This window comes from Mercenaria mercenaria, chromosome 4 (genome assembly GCF_021730395.1).
Source record: "Mercenaria mercenaria strain notata chromosome 4, MADL_Memer_1, whole genome shotgun sequence".
Lineage (NCBI taxonomy): Eukaryota > Metazoa > Mollusca > Bivalvia > Venerida > Veneridae > Mercenaria > Mercenaria mercenaria.
This window is the reverse complement of record NC_069364.1, coordinates 41,237,018-41,254,056: the sequence shown is the minus strand read 5'-3', so window position 1 is coordinate 41,254,056 and position 17,039 is coordinate 41,237,018. Positions and strand designations below refer to the sequence as shown.

Below are 17,039 nucleotides of genomic sequence, written 5' to 3'. Positions count from 1 at the left end.
TATTAAGGTCAGAATGTTACATTATTCCACTGCTTTAATTTGTTTTCCTTATTAAAGAATATATTTCTACAAAAGTATACACATGTGTAAAAGGGTAGCTTGGGATGTTACATGATGTGTAGATGGTAAGCTATATTTTCTAATGACTTCGATGTTAACGATTTCTGTTTCAAATTCTCTTCCTGTAAAGTTGTACCGGAAACAAAACTAACTATTTTTTCAGAAGCAATTAGTTCCACGTAGTATTTTTATCATTTACACTCAGGGAAATAAACTTCTTCACCTGTTCGAACTGGTACCTGTACATATATTCAATAGTTCAATTAGCGTGTTTGTCGTGCTTATCTTAACTCACCGGGTAAATTATCTACAGACAGAAATGATTATCTATCATGGATTTGATTTGAAATGGTATTCAATATATTCGTCAAAATACATGCGCAAGTTATCCTCGATGTATCGTATCGAACGTCCGACTGTGATCCTACGACTTTTAGACATACCCCGGATTTGTCGCTTTGGCCAACTGTCTGCGGTCTTACGACATTAATATATACTTCATGAGGCGGAGTGTCATGCGTAAACCCCAGGTTCATATCGCAAAGGTCAAGGTCACAGTTGGAGGTCAAAGGTGATGTCAGATCTTGTCCGGCTGATAACTTTGACATGCATTGAGGAATCTTGTTTATTAGCTACTGGCATAAATGAGACGGAGTGTCATGTGCAGAGTTGCAGGTTCTTATCTCAAAAGTCAAGGTCACAGTTAGGGGTCGAAGGACGTTTATTTCTTAAAAGTTAATGTATGTAAAAGTAAATTTGTTTTTATAAACATTATTTTAATGAAGTATTCTGTATTGAGGTAAAAGTTCATTTTCAACAAGCGAGTTTGACTAGACTATAATATAAAACTAACGTTTACTATACATGTTATTCGATTCATTTGTATATATGACAGTCTGTGAAATCTTTCTCTCCTATTTTTTCAACACGAATAGAGAATAAACACATAAGAGGATCGATCTGCTTTCATATTGTAAAATAACATGTCGTAGACTAACTAACAATCAAACAAAAATATGAACTCCATCGTTCCTGTATGAGATTGAAACACACTGATTCAAACGAATGTCATTACATATCAATTATTCAATGCATATATGATATTAAGAGAATGAAAACCAATTACAGAGCAGCAAAGTAATTTCCTGTGTCAAGATCAAAGGAAATTTATGCTGCAATTGTGAAAAAAAAACACAGTTTTAACATGTCTCTTCTAAATACTTTTCCATGTTCATTTAACATTCTTCCTCCTCAAGAAATATTTTTAAGAGGCTAGCTCTGACAGAATTATCAATAAACCAACATGCTTCACTACAGCGAAGAAAAGATGCTGATTTCCTGTTGATTTAATTTTGTCTTCATTAAAGTGTTTAATGATATTTATCCTACCCTCATATAAGATATAGCACAATATCGACCTGCCTAGATATCACTTTTCCGGGAACTTTTGAAGTCACTTATTTTATCAAAATTTTGCATTTAAATCATCACCATTGTATTGAAATAGATAAAGCGAAGAACTAACTCCAGAAATATACTTTTTACTTCAAAACTAACATGTTTCGTCCATTGGACTTCATCAGAGTATAATAACAAAATAGTATGACGTCACAGGAAAGTACGACGTCAATGACGACGTCAAAAGACGTTACCCATTTTGGCGTAATATTCACATATAGTATAGGATCAAAAAAAGATACGTATTCCCTGCAAAAATTGCAAAGCAAAAATAATATTAATACAGGCAAGGAAAACTTACTTATATGCAAAAATACATTAGGAAGAATCTGTGTGAAAAAATGAAAGACTAAAATAATATTTTAGCATTCATGCCATGAGGCCAGGCTGTATTCAATGTATGAATCCATCGAGTCTCTTTCAAGAGCCTAAACCAGTCATTTTTTACCAAGTCGATTGGCATGAAAGAAAAATCACTAACAGAGTGATTTTCAGAATTGAAATGTTCAGATACATTTGTAGGAGTATCAGGAAAATGTCTGATATCAAATTTATGGCTGTTCATTCTTTGAGAACATTTCTGATGTGTTTGTCCCACATATTGTAACTTACACTTTTTGCATGTGATTAAATAGATAACATTTTCAGACATGCAGTTAAGATTTTGTTTAACATCGTAAGTTTTTAAAGTTTGAGAGCTTGTAAACTGTACAGATTCAGTGATATTAGCGCAATGAGAACACCGTGTTCTATTACATTTAAGAACACCACCATTTACATCCGAAGACATCAGGCTACTCTGAACCAAGATATCACCAAGATTTGTAGGTCGCTTGTAAGCAATAATTGGTTTGCATTTAACCAGGTTGCGTACACTGCTTTTCTCATATAGTTCAAAATGCCCCCAATATTTATTAAGGATCTGACCAATGTTTGGTAGGGATGGGTTGTATACGCAAACAAAGGGGATAATATCATCTGTGTTCTGCCTGTGATTGGGCATGGCTTCTTCGGTTGACAATGCTGATGCTTTAGCTAAAGCATCATCAAGGATATGACTTGGATAATTACGGTTTTGGAAATACGTTCGCAATTTCTCCAATTCATTTGTGAACAAATCATCATTAGAAGTGAGACGCCTGTATCGCTTAGCTTGGCTATACGGGATCCCTTTCTTGCATGAAAGAGGGTGACAGGATGAAAATTCAATGTATTGATGTGTATTGGTTGCTTTTTCATGAACAGAAAAATCAAAATTACCATCTCCTGTTCTACCAATATAAACATCAAGAAATGTAGCTGTATCTCTTGAATAACTGTGGGTGAATTTTATATTGGGATGTACATTGTTTAAACTGTCAATAAATTTAAGTAGGTCTGCTTCACTGTGTTCCCATATAAAAAAAAATGTCATCGATTAAACGTAACCAAAGCGATGGCTTAACAGTAGTATTAGCTAGGAAATCGCTTTCCAGTTTACCCATAAAAAGTGAAGCATAAGTAGGAGCCATACGTGTACCCATAGCAGTACCTAAAATTTGAACATAATTTTCATTATTGAACTGAAAATGGTTTTTAGTCAAGACTAGTTCAATAAGCTGGCAAATATCATTGACTGACTGATGTGACAAGTATGAATGAGCTTTTTCCAAATATTCACGGCAAGCCTCTATCCCGTCATCATGCGAAATATTAGTGTATAAGGATGAAACATCCATAGTAACCAAAAATGCATTAGGGGAGATATTAGGCATAGACCCTAGCTTTTTAATGAAGTCAGTAGAGTCTTTAACATATGAGGGCAGGGCTTCCATGTGTGGCTTCAAGATATTATCAATGTATTCAGATATGCCTTCAGTAACAGAGTTATACCCAGATACAATTGGCCGTCCCGGGTAAGCAAGTGGTAGTTCTGAGTTAATATCTTTATGAATTTTGGGCAAGATGTAAAACTGTGGCGTTCTGGCATCACTAGTTACAACTAAAGTATCATTAGAATCACCATTAACATTCCTACAAATAACATCTAAAACATCAGTAACATCTTTTGAAAATTGTTCAACAGGGTTATGATCAAGTTTTTTGTAGTAAGCAGTATTATTCAGCTGTCTGTTGACTTCAGCAATATAATCAGTTCTGTTCATTACCACAATAACCGAGCCTTTGTCAGATTTCTTAAGGATTATACTATCATCATTTCGAAGATTTTTCAGGGCAGAAAGTTCATCAGTAGATAGGTTAGGTCGAAACCTGTACTTACTGTTCATTTGAAGAAGTTCATGCGTTATAGCATCAACGTAAAAATCAAGTGTAGAGTCTCTTCCAGAAGGTGGAGTAAATATTGAATGTTTTTTCTTATATTTCTGTTTATTTTTCCCACCTTCAGCACTATCACAATCATTTTCGCCATCAGAATCCTCTTCCGGCATGTAAAAATATTCTTTCAACCGTAATTGTATTGGAAATGTCTGAACTTAGAAAATGAGTGGTCAAATCAAAGGTTTTTATCCTGAAACAAAAAAGTTATTGCTATTTTTCACTTTTACAGCACTTCAGCCGGGAATTTCGAAAACAATTCTTTTCCGAATTTTTCATTGAAACTGATTATCATTGTATAGGAAATGTTCTAACTAAGAAAATAAGTGGTAAAATCAAAAGTTATCCAGAAACAAAAAAGTTATTGCATTTTTTTCAATTTTCCACAAACTGAATTACACTAGCAAACGTCATATTATATGACGTCAAGTCTGCACGCTGTTGCTCTTTCCAACGACTTTTTCCCAGTTTTCTGAGCAGAAAATTTAAAATTTAAATTTATTAGGCTCGTCTACGAAAAAATATAAGGCTCGGCAGAGCCTCGCCTAATATATTTTCTTCAACCCGCCTAATAAATTTAAATTTTTCAGACAGTAACCTAATATTCTCTATACATTTACCACTGGAGGGAGATACTAGGGAAATAACGTTATGTAAATTAAACCCTCCGCATAATATTTCGACATCTTCTTTCATTTACACAATGTATATTAAGTTACAATTGTTTCACACTGTGGTGGTGCCACAATGTCATTTCTACATATGAGTTTCAAAACGGAAAGAAACAAATTGGAGAGAAATCTTAGAAAACAGAATATATATATATATATTACAACAAGGCCTTATTTTACCACAATTATTTCACGTATCTCTTGATTTTAATACTGGCAATAACTTTGAAGTCCGAAATGATGTATCAATTCGTTAGACATTTCTACTTATATACTATCTATGTACATTATTTTGTATGATTACATAAACAACAATTTGCTTGTCGGAGATATTTCGATGTAACACGATATGTGTGTCTGACTGTTTTGATGAAATGGAAAGAATATTTGAGCCGTATCATGAGAAAACCAACATAGTGCATTTGCGACCAGCATGGATCGAGACCGGCCTGCGCATCCACGCAGTTTGGTCAGGATCCATGCTGTTCTCTTTCAAAGCCTATTGTAATTATAGAAACCGTTATCGACCAGCATGGATCCTGACCAAATTGCGCGGATGCACAGGCTGGTCTGGATATATACTGGTCGCAATTTCACTATGTTGGTTTTCTCATGATGCGGCTCATTTGTCTGGTTTCGATTACGAATTTATTCTCATAAATTCAAATAAAGCTGATATGTAGCAACATGCTAATGTTCTGTTGATTTGCGTGTTTATCATGAAAATAAACACAAAACGCTTGCTGCTGATATAATATGAATAAATCAAAGTATGTTTGATATGCAGTATTGATTTGTAAAAGTGATTTCATATTACCAGTTGTTTGACAGCAATACTCACTGGCACCAGATCAGACAGAAAATGCCTCCGTACGTGTTATACCCTACCCCTAGGTATTCTATAAGAACCATGGTCATGAACGGGAAGATATACTAACCCGTTTCAATCGTACATTTCTAAACTTAAACGCGCAGTTCGGTGAATGGGTTAGCGATAATTTATCTTCCATCGTGCACCAGTCGCATTGTCTCAATATTCCATATTGCTGAGATTATCAACATATTTTATGCTTTCGTCCTCAACGTTACAGAAAAAACTTGCTTGATCTTCCCAAATGAACATCCGGTCTAGAGGTCACGGCAGTGTGCACATGTTTGACGAAACGTAAACAAACAAAAAAACAAACAAAAACATAATTTAAAAAAAATCAGAATTTTACACTAAAACTCGAAATCATGAATGAAATTCATCTTGTATATGATCTTTAGTTCTGTTTCTTTCATTCATTTTGCACATTAATGCTGCATTTTCACATTTTAGCGAACACGTGTAGTAAAATGACGATTGACATACATTTTCACAACAGCCAATCAGAATGGTTTTGTAATCTAGAACGGAACTTCACCAGGGAAGTTTAAGCAAGTTTTTTGTGTAACGTTGAAATTACTATAAACTACGCGTTCTTTTTCTAAGATAAGATGTATTGAAAAAATGTGATCGGTACACAATGGAAGATAAATTACCACTTGTTTGATATCCATAGTACACATCAATCTGACTAAAGTACATATCCTAGTACGCTACGCATAGGATCTGAGAACGACCTACTGATCCTCGTTCTGACGACCCTTTCGCTAGCCAATCAGAGCTTAACTTACAACATTTTGCAAATCTACATTTAGCCTTGATTTTTGATATTTACAATTCTTATGTCATAATATGTCAGATAGCCGGTTAGCTCAGTCGGTAGGCCACTTGCTCTGTAAATGAGGGTTCTCTGGTTCGAGTCCTGGAATGACTGCACATTTTTCTTACTCTTTGACAATCGAACAAGTCGACTGATTGGTTCAAATAAAAACAGAATTGCGAAAATAGAAATAGCAATACTGGAAATCCAAAATATACAGAAGACGTATGTGAATGGGTCGTTAGTCAGATTGTAGTACACATTTACCGCACTGCGTGTTTTAGGCATGAAATGCGCAATTGAAACGGGTTAGTATATTTTCGCGTTCATGACCATGGTTCTTATAGAATACCTAGGGGTAGGGTATAACACGTACGGAGGCATTTTCTTTCTGATCTGGTGCCAGTGGCAATACTTAGGAAAAACAACAACCACCACCTTGAGGTGTGCAGGTAATTTAAAATTAGCGACTTAAACATGGGTAACGAAGTAATCTTTAGTGCAATTTATTAGTGCTGTTTTATTCTCAATGAGACAAAATATAAATAAATACTTTAACGTAACTGTCAATATTAATATGTCTGATCTTTAGCAAGTGCGATAATTCTCTAAACAATTTCCTGGTACCCTTTGACAGTTAACTCTTGTGCCTTTTACACCTTCTTTATTTTACTCGAGGGATGTAAATGATATTCATTAGACAGTTTTCCCCAAAATTAGAGATGAATACGTACAATTTATCTTCAGCGCACTGTAAACAAGGGATCTGGAGTTCGATCCCCAGTCTGATTTATCTTATTGCTTCTCAAACAGATTGTACTACTTCGCTACCGTTTTCATTTGTACATTGGTCATGCGACAGTCATATGACAACTCGTTGAGCAGGATCCTAGGTACACTTCCTATGATAACTCTTTGAGCAGGATCCTAGGTACACGTCCTATGACAACTCGTTGAGCAGGATCCTAGGTACACTTCCTATGACAACGCGAAGAGCAGGATCCTGAGTACACTTCCTATGACAACTCGTTGAGCAGGTTCCTAGGTAAACTTACTATGACAACTCGGTGAGCAGGATCTTAGGTACACCTCCTAACATTATATCAGGCATATGCAAGCATATGGATAGAATCACCAACATTCTGTCAGCTCATTGCTTCTTTATGGTTCAGACTGGGTGCCACTTTGCACATGCTTGACATAGTTTTTGTTGACAAAACCTCTTCATTTTCTTTTCATTTCATTCAGGAATATTCGCGTTCTGTATCTATCAGACATACGTTTAATTTACATACAAGATCAAATATAGCTTCCTGTCCAAATAAGAGTATGTATATCTCATACGCAAACACAAGTTCTAGTTTGCCCGGTAAAGAACACAATGTCGCAGTTGACGAACTTAAAAAACGCAACTTCCTGTTGAACTTTATATTGAAAATCTATAAACCGGTCGCAATAGCAGCATATGTGGGCGCTTGAGGAGAGAGGGTGTCGTTGCCAATTTGGTTCAGATAATTGTCTACTTAAATCATGCTGGTGTGTGTTTCAAGAGGTTAGTAATAAATTTTCCTTTTTGAATCTTAAAGTTCGGAAAAAGCACCAGCTTACGAATGAAAAGAAGTTTAAGGTTTCACACAGGAGATATTAAACATTAACATGATTGACGAGGGTATTGATTAACTTCTATATCAGGAACATTTCCATTTCTTAAATTGGAAATACAAATTGTTTCTTTAGCAAAACATATATGGTAATTATTCATGTGCAACGTCGATATTTGAAATTTGCTACTATCATAAAATTGTTTTAAAATTGTCCAAACATAACAACACAATTTCATATTTCAGCTATAGTAAGTGCAGTAGTTAACTGCCGAAGCCAAAACATAAATGCAGATTACCGAGACTTTGTATAAACAATCACCATCAATTTCAGAAATTCATTTGAAGATCTTAATACCTTACATTAGAAACATTTAGAAAATTACAAACGGATTATTTGCACTTACAAATATTATTAATTAAAATATCAAAATGCACTGTCAGGCACTTGCATGTACAGGAAAACGACAGCATCAACAGCAACAAGTAAACAACACCAATATCGTACTCAATATGAGTTGAAGAATATACACAAGCCTAAGAAAATAACTTTGAAAAGGGGGTGGGGAGAATCACATTATTTTTATTTCAAAACGTACTTACGGTGACATAAATAAATAGTTCAATTTTGCTAGGCCGCTGGAGGAGTTGTATTTGGGCGTGTTGTACATCGGTTATTTCTCATATACGAGGGGCTATCAAAAAATACGTAGACACTTGTAACTGACTACTGAAATGTGGCGTTGTCTATAATTGATTTGTTAATTTGTGTTTATTCATGTATAATTTACCTAATATGAAAAACAAATAATATATTATAACGTTATAAAAATGTGTTTCTTGTGTTTAAATGACCATATGTACGCTCCTATGGCGCAAGCCGAAATAATAACCAAATAAGAAAAATACTCCAACTTGTTTATGCATATTGTCCTGGTGATTAAAGTCAAATTGCGCCAAAACATCACGTTTACGTTGTCTGACGTCATTATAATACGTGTGCAAAATTATGACGTCATAATATAACACGTTATTGAAATATTCAATGTTTTGTAGTACAGGTGTGAAATCGTAAAACGAAAAAAATGACAACGCCGAAATTGACGGAGCAGCGCGCTGCTATTAAATTCTGTGTTAAACTGAATAAAACGCCCTCGGAAACCATGAATATGTTGTCAGATGCCAATTTGAAACCGCCGGTATGTAGGGCACTTGTGTATAAGTGGCACAAACGTTTTCGAGAAGGAAGGGAATCACTCGAGGACGATTCCGGAAGAGGACGGCCAAAACTTGTGTCTTCTGCAATGATTCAACGAGTGAACGACGTCGTGGATGAAGACAGGCGAATCACTATAGGGGAAATATCCGATAGAATTCATGTGAGTTACGGAACTATACAAACAATATTAACTGAGAAACTCTGTATGCACCGTATATGTGCCCGTTGGATACCTCGTTTACTATCTGCTGATGACAAAAGCCGTCGTGTTGTGGCATCCAGGGAATTTCTGCGCCGTTACAACAACCAAGGCGATGCGTTCTTGAAAAGAATCATCACGACAGACGAAACCTGGCTGTTCTTTTATGACCCGGAAAGTAAACAACAATCGTCCCAGTGGAAGAGATCATCATCACCACCTCCATTAAAAGCAAAAGTTGTGAAATCGGCAAAAAAGAATATGTTTATATTCTTCATGGACATGGAAGGAATGATCCTAAGTCACGTAGTACCACAAGGACAGACGGTCACAGCAGCATACTATTCAAAGGTTTGTTATGATATTCTATATAACAATGTAATATGAATATTTGTATTTTTGAAACTACTATTATTATAATAATCTAAAGTAATTCAGTATTTGAATAACATACATGAAGTATTTAATTTGAATAAAATGCGTAAGCACGTGATTTGAAGATGAGACATCTCTCAATTTTCAGGTCATCAGACGAGACTTGATGCATGCGTTACGAAAGAAACGACCACACATTGCAGCTGAATATATTATATTTCATCAGGACAATGCACCAGCCCATCGTGCCGAATCAACCACCCTTGAAATAGATATTCTGGGGTTTGAACGGCTGATTCATCCTCCATATAGTCCGGACCTCGCACCCATGGATTTCAGTGTTTTTCCTGCCTTAAAGTCCGAATTGCGCGGTCACAAATTTGACAATCTTGATCAGTTGCGATACACCATGAGAACTATACTTTCCAAGAAGTCATGTGATTGGTACAGAGGTATCTATAACACTTGGGTCCAGAGACACACGAAATGTACAGAGAAAAACGGCGAGTACTTTGAAAAAGTTTAAATGACTGACGTCACTGACGTCGTTTTACTTGCACCGTGTGCGCCGTGCTGTAAGCAGTGACTAATTTTATAATACCATGAAAATGTAACTATTGATTTGTTTACTGTAAAATTTTCAACATTTATTGGGTGAAAATTAAATATTTATGCTGTGTATATTTCGATTATCTATTACAAACCATTTGCTTAATATACCGAATGTCTACGTATTTTTTGATAGCCCCTCGTACAAGCTCATTAAATCCCCTGTCTGTTATTATTTAGCTTGGTTGCAACGCTTCCAAAGGCTCGTCATATGGATTTTATTAATTATCTCAACAGCAGTGTTTAAGTAACACGAGGCGTTTGTTAAATGTCTCTGCTAACTTAGACTCGGCATTGCTGTAACATATTCTGGTCCCTTGGGATCATGGAATCCATCAATGTTCATACATGACAGAGTGTGACAGTTGTAGAAAGTACTCATTTCTACTCAAACAGCACAACAACTTTTCAAATTTTTTCTATTCCTTATCCATGGTTACATATAATTTTCTTTGGTGGCATTAATTCTAATTTAGTTGCCGGAGATATTTTCGATTTCGCAAAATTATTTACGATCAGTCTCTGATTGGTTAGACTGAATAACTTTCTAGCTTTAATTGCGCTCTTATTCCCTTGGCTGGCCGCAGTAAAAGAAGATGAAGCATGAACGTTTTGTAGAGACATACAAACGTTCTTTTCATTTGCTTATTTGTCATTCCAGGACTTGCAATACCAGTAATCCCTGTTGCTGACTTGAATGATTGAGCCTGATTGTGTTGAACATGATATTGATTTAAGAAGTAAAAGGCGTATGTGATGTCCCACTAGATGTTTGGGTTTTGCAAAATGATAATTCATAAGCATGTAGGCTTATAAAAGTAGAGATTATTTTATGTAGGGATACTCGGAAAATCCGTTTTATGAAAAGTTGATTAAATGGTAAATGAAAAGAACGAGTTCAATTCTTTCGTTTTAGAGGTAAACGTACTTGAACAACTGTCACGTTTTACAGGTTGATATGTAAAAGGATCGTATTATTAATAACCTTGTCTAACTGACATTTTAATTTACTTCTTTATTTTGTTACGTTTTTAGCCACGCCAGTACCGTTTAGGTCATATGGAGGCATTTAGCTTTTACTGGTAGAGAAAAACCAAGGCACTTATCTTGGTATTTTTTTAGCCACGGCCAGTCACACGGATTAAACAACCGACCTTTTGTAAGCAAGTTTGATGGATATTTCAAACGAACACTTCTATATTCATTGATGGGAAAAAGTGTTATCTAAAAAGTCCTCATTTTGTTTAAAAACGTAAATTGTTGTAGGTTCATATAATTTTGGCAATGAAAATAAACCGAAATTCGAAATTGTCAAAAAATCGAAACGCACAAAAACCTGAATACTCTTCACTGAAATATTGGATTTGGTATTAGACAAATTTGGTAAAATGAACCATAAGCTTTTGCTGCTGTTTTTGTTGTTGTTGTTGTTTTGTTTTATGTCACATCGACATAATCTTAGTCAAGTGAATATTTTCTGCATTTTGTTGGTGGTGGAAGAACCCAGTTCCCTCAGAACATTATGTAAGGCAAGGGCGGTTCACTGGATAGAACCAGTTACATATCTTCCATAAGTCATCGCTTCCTAAAATGAAAGAATTCCATATCACAAGGGAAGTATCGATCTCATAGTGCTGAGGGACAAGCGATGCCATAAAAAATCATTTTTTGGGTTTGAATAATATCAGGTGATGAGAAATAAATAATTAATAATGTATGACGTTTGAAAAGTACATATTAGATTCATTATTTCTATTAACTAATCCCATTATCTGAAATATATAAATGACACAAACGTTACCCTTTTGAGGAAGCTTATAATTGTAAAACACAAGTTCTAAAAAGAAGAGTTTGATCAATTTGAGATCCAGCATTTCTATTAACTAATCTCAATATCTAAAATAATTAAATTAATCTAACGTGTCCCTTTTGAAAAAGAAAGCATAAATTGTAAAATTCAGTTTATAAAAGAAACTGTTTAATCGAATTTATCGTACTTAATTATGTTTAAGTGTTTTATTTGTTTACGAGCTAACAAATTAATGATTCAGCGTACTCAGTAACTCTTCAATGAATGCTTGAATGTAATCATGAAAGAATACATTTATACAAATGTACCTGCTGCGATGGTAAGCATTTGCTCAAATTAGACCCTTTTAAAAAATGCTCAGAAACATTTGCACTAAAGAAAATATCTATATCGATTTTCTGTCATTTGAAACACGAAACTTTTTTGTTTATTTCCCGTCACTTAATCCGTTTTTACAAAGTGTACCTAAGTGCCTTTGAGGGTTTCTCAACAGAAATTGTATTTTGTCAAAGTAATAATTCCAATATTCTCCCGAGTATACCAGAAGATTACTGTTGGCGGAAAAAAAAAAATTAAGAAGAAAACGCGTTCAAAATTTAAACAGTGCATGACATTTGTTTACTTCGTAGGCGCAACTCTCCAGAAACTATACTGAAACGACTTCGAAGAAATTGCTTTTCAAACAGAAATATCTCTGGTTTCTTGTCAGATTGATAATTTTGTCAAATGTATAATAATTTAGCCAAAATTTGCAAATAAGTACTGAGCCTTCTACTGTCAAATATGTCTGACTGACTCCAGTCTTCAACTGAAGTAGTTTTACGGCGTTATAAAATCTCAAAATTGTAGGTTAATTATTCCCAGGCAAATAAGATTCATTGTCGTGTTTAACATGTATAAACATTAAACATTACCCTCCGTCAGTCGTAATGAATTTGTCTGTGTCCTAAAGTCAATACGATAATCAAGGATCTATTTTAAGGTCAAATTAATGCTTTGAGGTACTATGAAGTTCAACTTTATTTAGCCTTTTATCCTTCGACGGTTTCATGGAAAAGTGAATTTAATTGATCCGTGATCATATTTTCATTAGTAATATTTTCGATGAAGCCGCAACAATTGTGTTACAATTATCGAAATTTGTTGTTAGGAGAGAACTTTTGCTTGGCGCAGGTGGCATGAACATACCCTGAATGCCGAAGTACTATTTGTATATTACAATAAAACTGTCTAGGCTATTACTGTTTCGATGTTAACAAACACTTAAATGGATTCATTAGGAAGACTACAGCTGCTTACAGGAGTCAGACTGGACACTCGTAGATATTTCTGCTCTTCGTATAAAAAGAAGATTAACTATCATTGCCACATTGATTAATACGCCATCTAATGAAAAAAGTGCAATGTATGAACATTTTTTTGTCAATTTCGTTAGAATACATTCAACGATTTTCAGTTTTTCTTTCTTTAAAAAAAAAATAGAGATAAACTGACAACTAAAGCAACCATATTTAAATTTTTAACATTTTGAATATTTTCAACTTAAATTCGCAATTAATCGACCGGAACAAAATATTCCTTATTGATGACAAAAACATAACAATTTGTTATTGACAAAAATCCTTCTAACATATCATACTTTCAGTACTATTTGACAATAAAATATTACCTAGTTTATTCAATATATGATCTAGCCTAAATATTCACACAGTATACGTTATTGTCTTAGAGTTATAAACTATTAAATTTCTTTGTTTATACATTTTAATTCATATCTGTTACTTTAACATATTTTCAATATCAACATCAGTGTTTCTTTTTCCTTGCATAACAAAATAAATATATAAGATACCATGTGTATGTATCTGCAAACATGTTCCCATAAATTCTGTTTGATTAGAAAAATATAATTTGCATTTACACACCATGAAACATCACAAGCTACAACTTGGCATAAACTTATTGAAATGTATGCTTGCAAAATAGACATGTAACTTCCAAACCTGTATTGTAATGTTAAAGAGAATTGTAACATGACATTTGCATACAAACACTCACAGAGAATAAATTCTGTTTTGTTTTAACTCTAGGCATCAGTTGCGTCTGCTGTATGAACTCAATCGATTCTTTAAAAAAAAATCAAACATGAGTTATTATGATTGTCATTCAATGCCATTTTCAAGACACATGTTTAACAAGGGACCACTTTTAAGAAAGCAAAGTAGGTCCCCTGGAGTTCAGGAAATGCCTGCCGCAATCGAGATTAAAATGTAGCTTCTGATTAAATTTTCATGTTCAGTTAAATTTTGCCCATCAAGTAATACCTCAGATACAAATTTCTATAAAAATCAAACTTAACTAACGTTCTTATTAACAGTAACAGGACACTGATTTTCCCTTGTCTTTCTTAAGATATCTTAATTAGGTTTGTAACATGGCATTCCCTTGTATATTCGTCCTTGTTCAACTTTCCCCTTCGGATTCGTCCCCCAACTCCGATCCCATTTCGCCCCTTTCCATTTGCTTCCCCTTTATCAATATTTAGCTTATATTAATATGTACTTGTTGGATGTTTGAAGAAACCCGTCTGAAATATTTTTCCATTACAGCTTCTTTTTTGTTGTGGGCCTACTATGTAAATGCGTGGCTCTGTGGCTGTGTTTCTGGTGCTCTTTGCTTCCGAGAAATCTACCCTTACCTATTATCTTTTGCTACCACAGTTGAGCTGTTCAGACAGCTACGTTTAGTAAACAAAAATCTCAGCATATATTCCCGGTGTCGTTGATTTCCACAATGTGTATATGGTTACTCCTATTTCTCACTACGTTGGAGCCGTATGCGTTTTTTCCTGAATGTTCCGGAACCGAGACAACATGCAATTTGAGCCGTGCCATGAAAAACCAATATAGTGGGTTGAATGACGCATCCGCGCAGTCTGGTCAGGATCCATGCTGTTCGCTTTCAAAGCCTATTGGAATTAGAGAAACCGTTAGCGAACAGCATGGATCCTGACCAGACTGCGCGGATGCGCAGGCTGGTCTGGATCCATGCTGGTCGCAAACCCACTATGTTGGTTTTCTCATGGCACGGCTCATTTAAATTTCAGAAGGTGTACTTTCAGGAGCGGTGTCCTAGAAAACAGAGAATCTGTATATTTAACTTTCACCTAACTCTTACTTTCTTTTTTCACATCGAATACTTGTACTTATTGATTTAGTATTGACAAGGCTTTGAATGTTTAGGGTCAATATCTCATATTGCACCCGTTATATTCTGCTATTATAAACCTCAAAGAGAGATTAATTTATAACTTTTGTTTAATGTACTTTTGGTGCTTGATTGAAACATGTTTTAGACGCAGTATTGTTATATTTTCTAGTCCTTTGGGAACATTGAGTCCATTTCATGTTACTGAATAATATATTTCCGCTTCAGCCGGTGCTAGGGGCGCCATGAGTGTTGCACATTTTAACTATTTGTACAGACTCTGTCAAAACAAGTCTGCTATAATTGTGCCTGGTTGCTTCTTTGCTTCCAAATGTTACAACAATAGTCTTTAAGTGTCATGCGGCAGCTGTAAAGTCTCTCCATGCACTTGGACTTTTGAGATCATGAAGTCCATTCAGATTAGTTGTAAGATCAAGTTCCACTTAAGCCGGTTCAGAAGGGTGCAAGGGGAGATTAGGAATTTTGTTGCCTACCATGAACAGACTCAATTGTATAATTTATATGCTTTTAAAGAACCTGTTAATATATATTATAAACTGCATTTTTATGTCAACGGTAAAAAGTTCTTTTTGTTAAGTTGAGGCAGTATAAATATTTCTAGTTATATTATGCTATTTGCATGATTTTTATCACAAGGGAAAAAAGAACACCTTTTGGTCAGTTTGTAGTGTCGTTATTAAAAATTGTAGCGAGTTTTCTAAAATATGCTTTTTTCAAATCGTTAAATTAAGTGGTACATATCTGAACATCTTTGACCTTTATACCGTAATGTAAAAAAATAGCTACCCTACATATCCACACTGGCTAAACTGAGACATAGATACTTGGAGTTTACTGATTTTCACACAAGACAAACAGCATTAAACGCCTACTAATACTATCTGTATGCGAAACATATAGTTTTAAGACTTAAGATAGTTATAACTTTTTTGTCTAAAATTTGGCTCTCAAATAGAGAATATTACATTGATGTCTTTTCATGCTGAATTTATTAAACAAGTTGAATAAAATAATAAAATGCCAGGCTCTACCGAGCGTTTGATCAATTTTATTCAACAAGTTAAAAAAATTCAATGTGCAAAGACACGAACGTAATATTTTTAACACGTGTTGCCTCTTCCATTTAAAATATCAACATTTCTTCTTTTTCTACATACTAACAACAATTTGACCAACGTCTTCTATGCTTATTGTGACATTTACGTCAAAGTATTAAACTAATATCAAAGTTATGTAATGGCTTTATTTCACTTCCAAAGACGTCAAACATGTGAGACAATACTGCCTTTTACATGTTGATCTACTATTTCATGTGAAATATAGTCATAATACTGACTTAGTATGAATCAATGTTGGTCAGTTGTTAAGGTGTTTCAATAATGTCTTTCGGTGAAATCCAAAATAAATATGTCTACTCAAAAAAATTGATATACGTTATTATTTATGACAGACATTTACACTTTTATCACATCAATATACATTATTTTCTATAATAACATAAATATCAATTTACTTGTCGGAGATATTTTCAGTTTAACACGATATGTCTGACTAGTTGGTGTAACTGTCTGGCTTCAATTATGATCTTATTCACTCTCGTTGGTAAATGGGGATAAAACACGAACAATATTCTGTATGTAGAAACATACACGTGTTCTGTTCATTTACCGATTTGTTATGCAAAGGAAATTCCAACAAGTGAATGAAGTATTGCCATGCAATACAAAGTCCCCACAGTCGTTTTCATATTGAAATGTTTTTGCCGATTATAAAAAAGTTATCATATAAATTATTCATAGTATCAA

The 17,039-nt window shown here is 34.5% G+C and overlaps 2 protein-coding genes across 3 annotated transcripts in view; both read right to left on the bottom strand.

Moving 5' to 3' along the window:
• LOC123551524 (cubilin-like) overlaps positions 1 to 17,039 on the bottom strand; it is a 201,932-nt gene that overhangs the window by 114,330 nt on the left and 70,563 nt on the right. The gene's annotated exons all lie outside the window — the stretch shown is intronic.
• On the bottom strand, positions 230 to 3,947 carry LOC123552829 (uncharacterized). Its single transcript, XM_045342575.2, has 2 exons — positions 3,139 to 3,947; positions 230 to 299 (listed from the first exon to the last, which is right to left on the bottom strand). Exons 1-2 carry the CDS (start codon positions 3,945 to 3,947, stop codon positions 230 to 232), a joined length of 879 nt encoding a protein of 292 aa, XP_045198510.2.

Excerpts from the sequence above, each read along its gene's own strand:
- LOC123552829 (XM_045342575.2), bottom strand. The coding sequence starts at position 3,947 with ATGCCGGAAGAGGATTCTGATGGCGAAAATGATTGTGATAGTGCTGAA. Across the intron at positions 300-3,138 it reads CATTCATACTTGTCACATCA|GTACCAGTTCGAACAGGTGA; the intron begins GTCAGTCAATGA and ends ATATATGTACAG.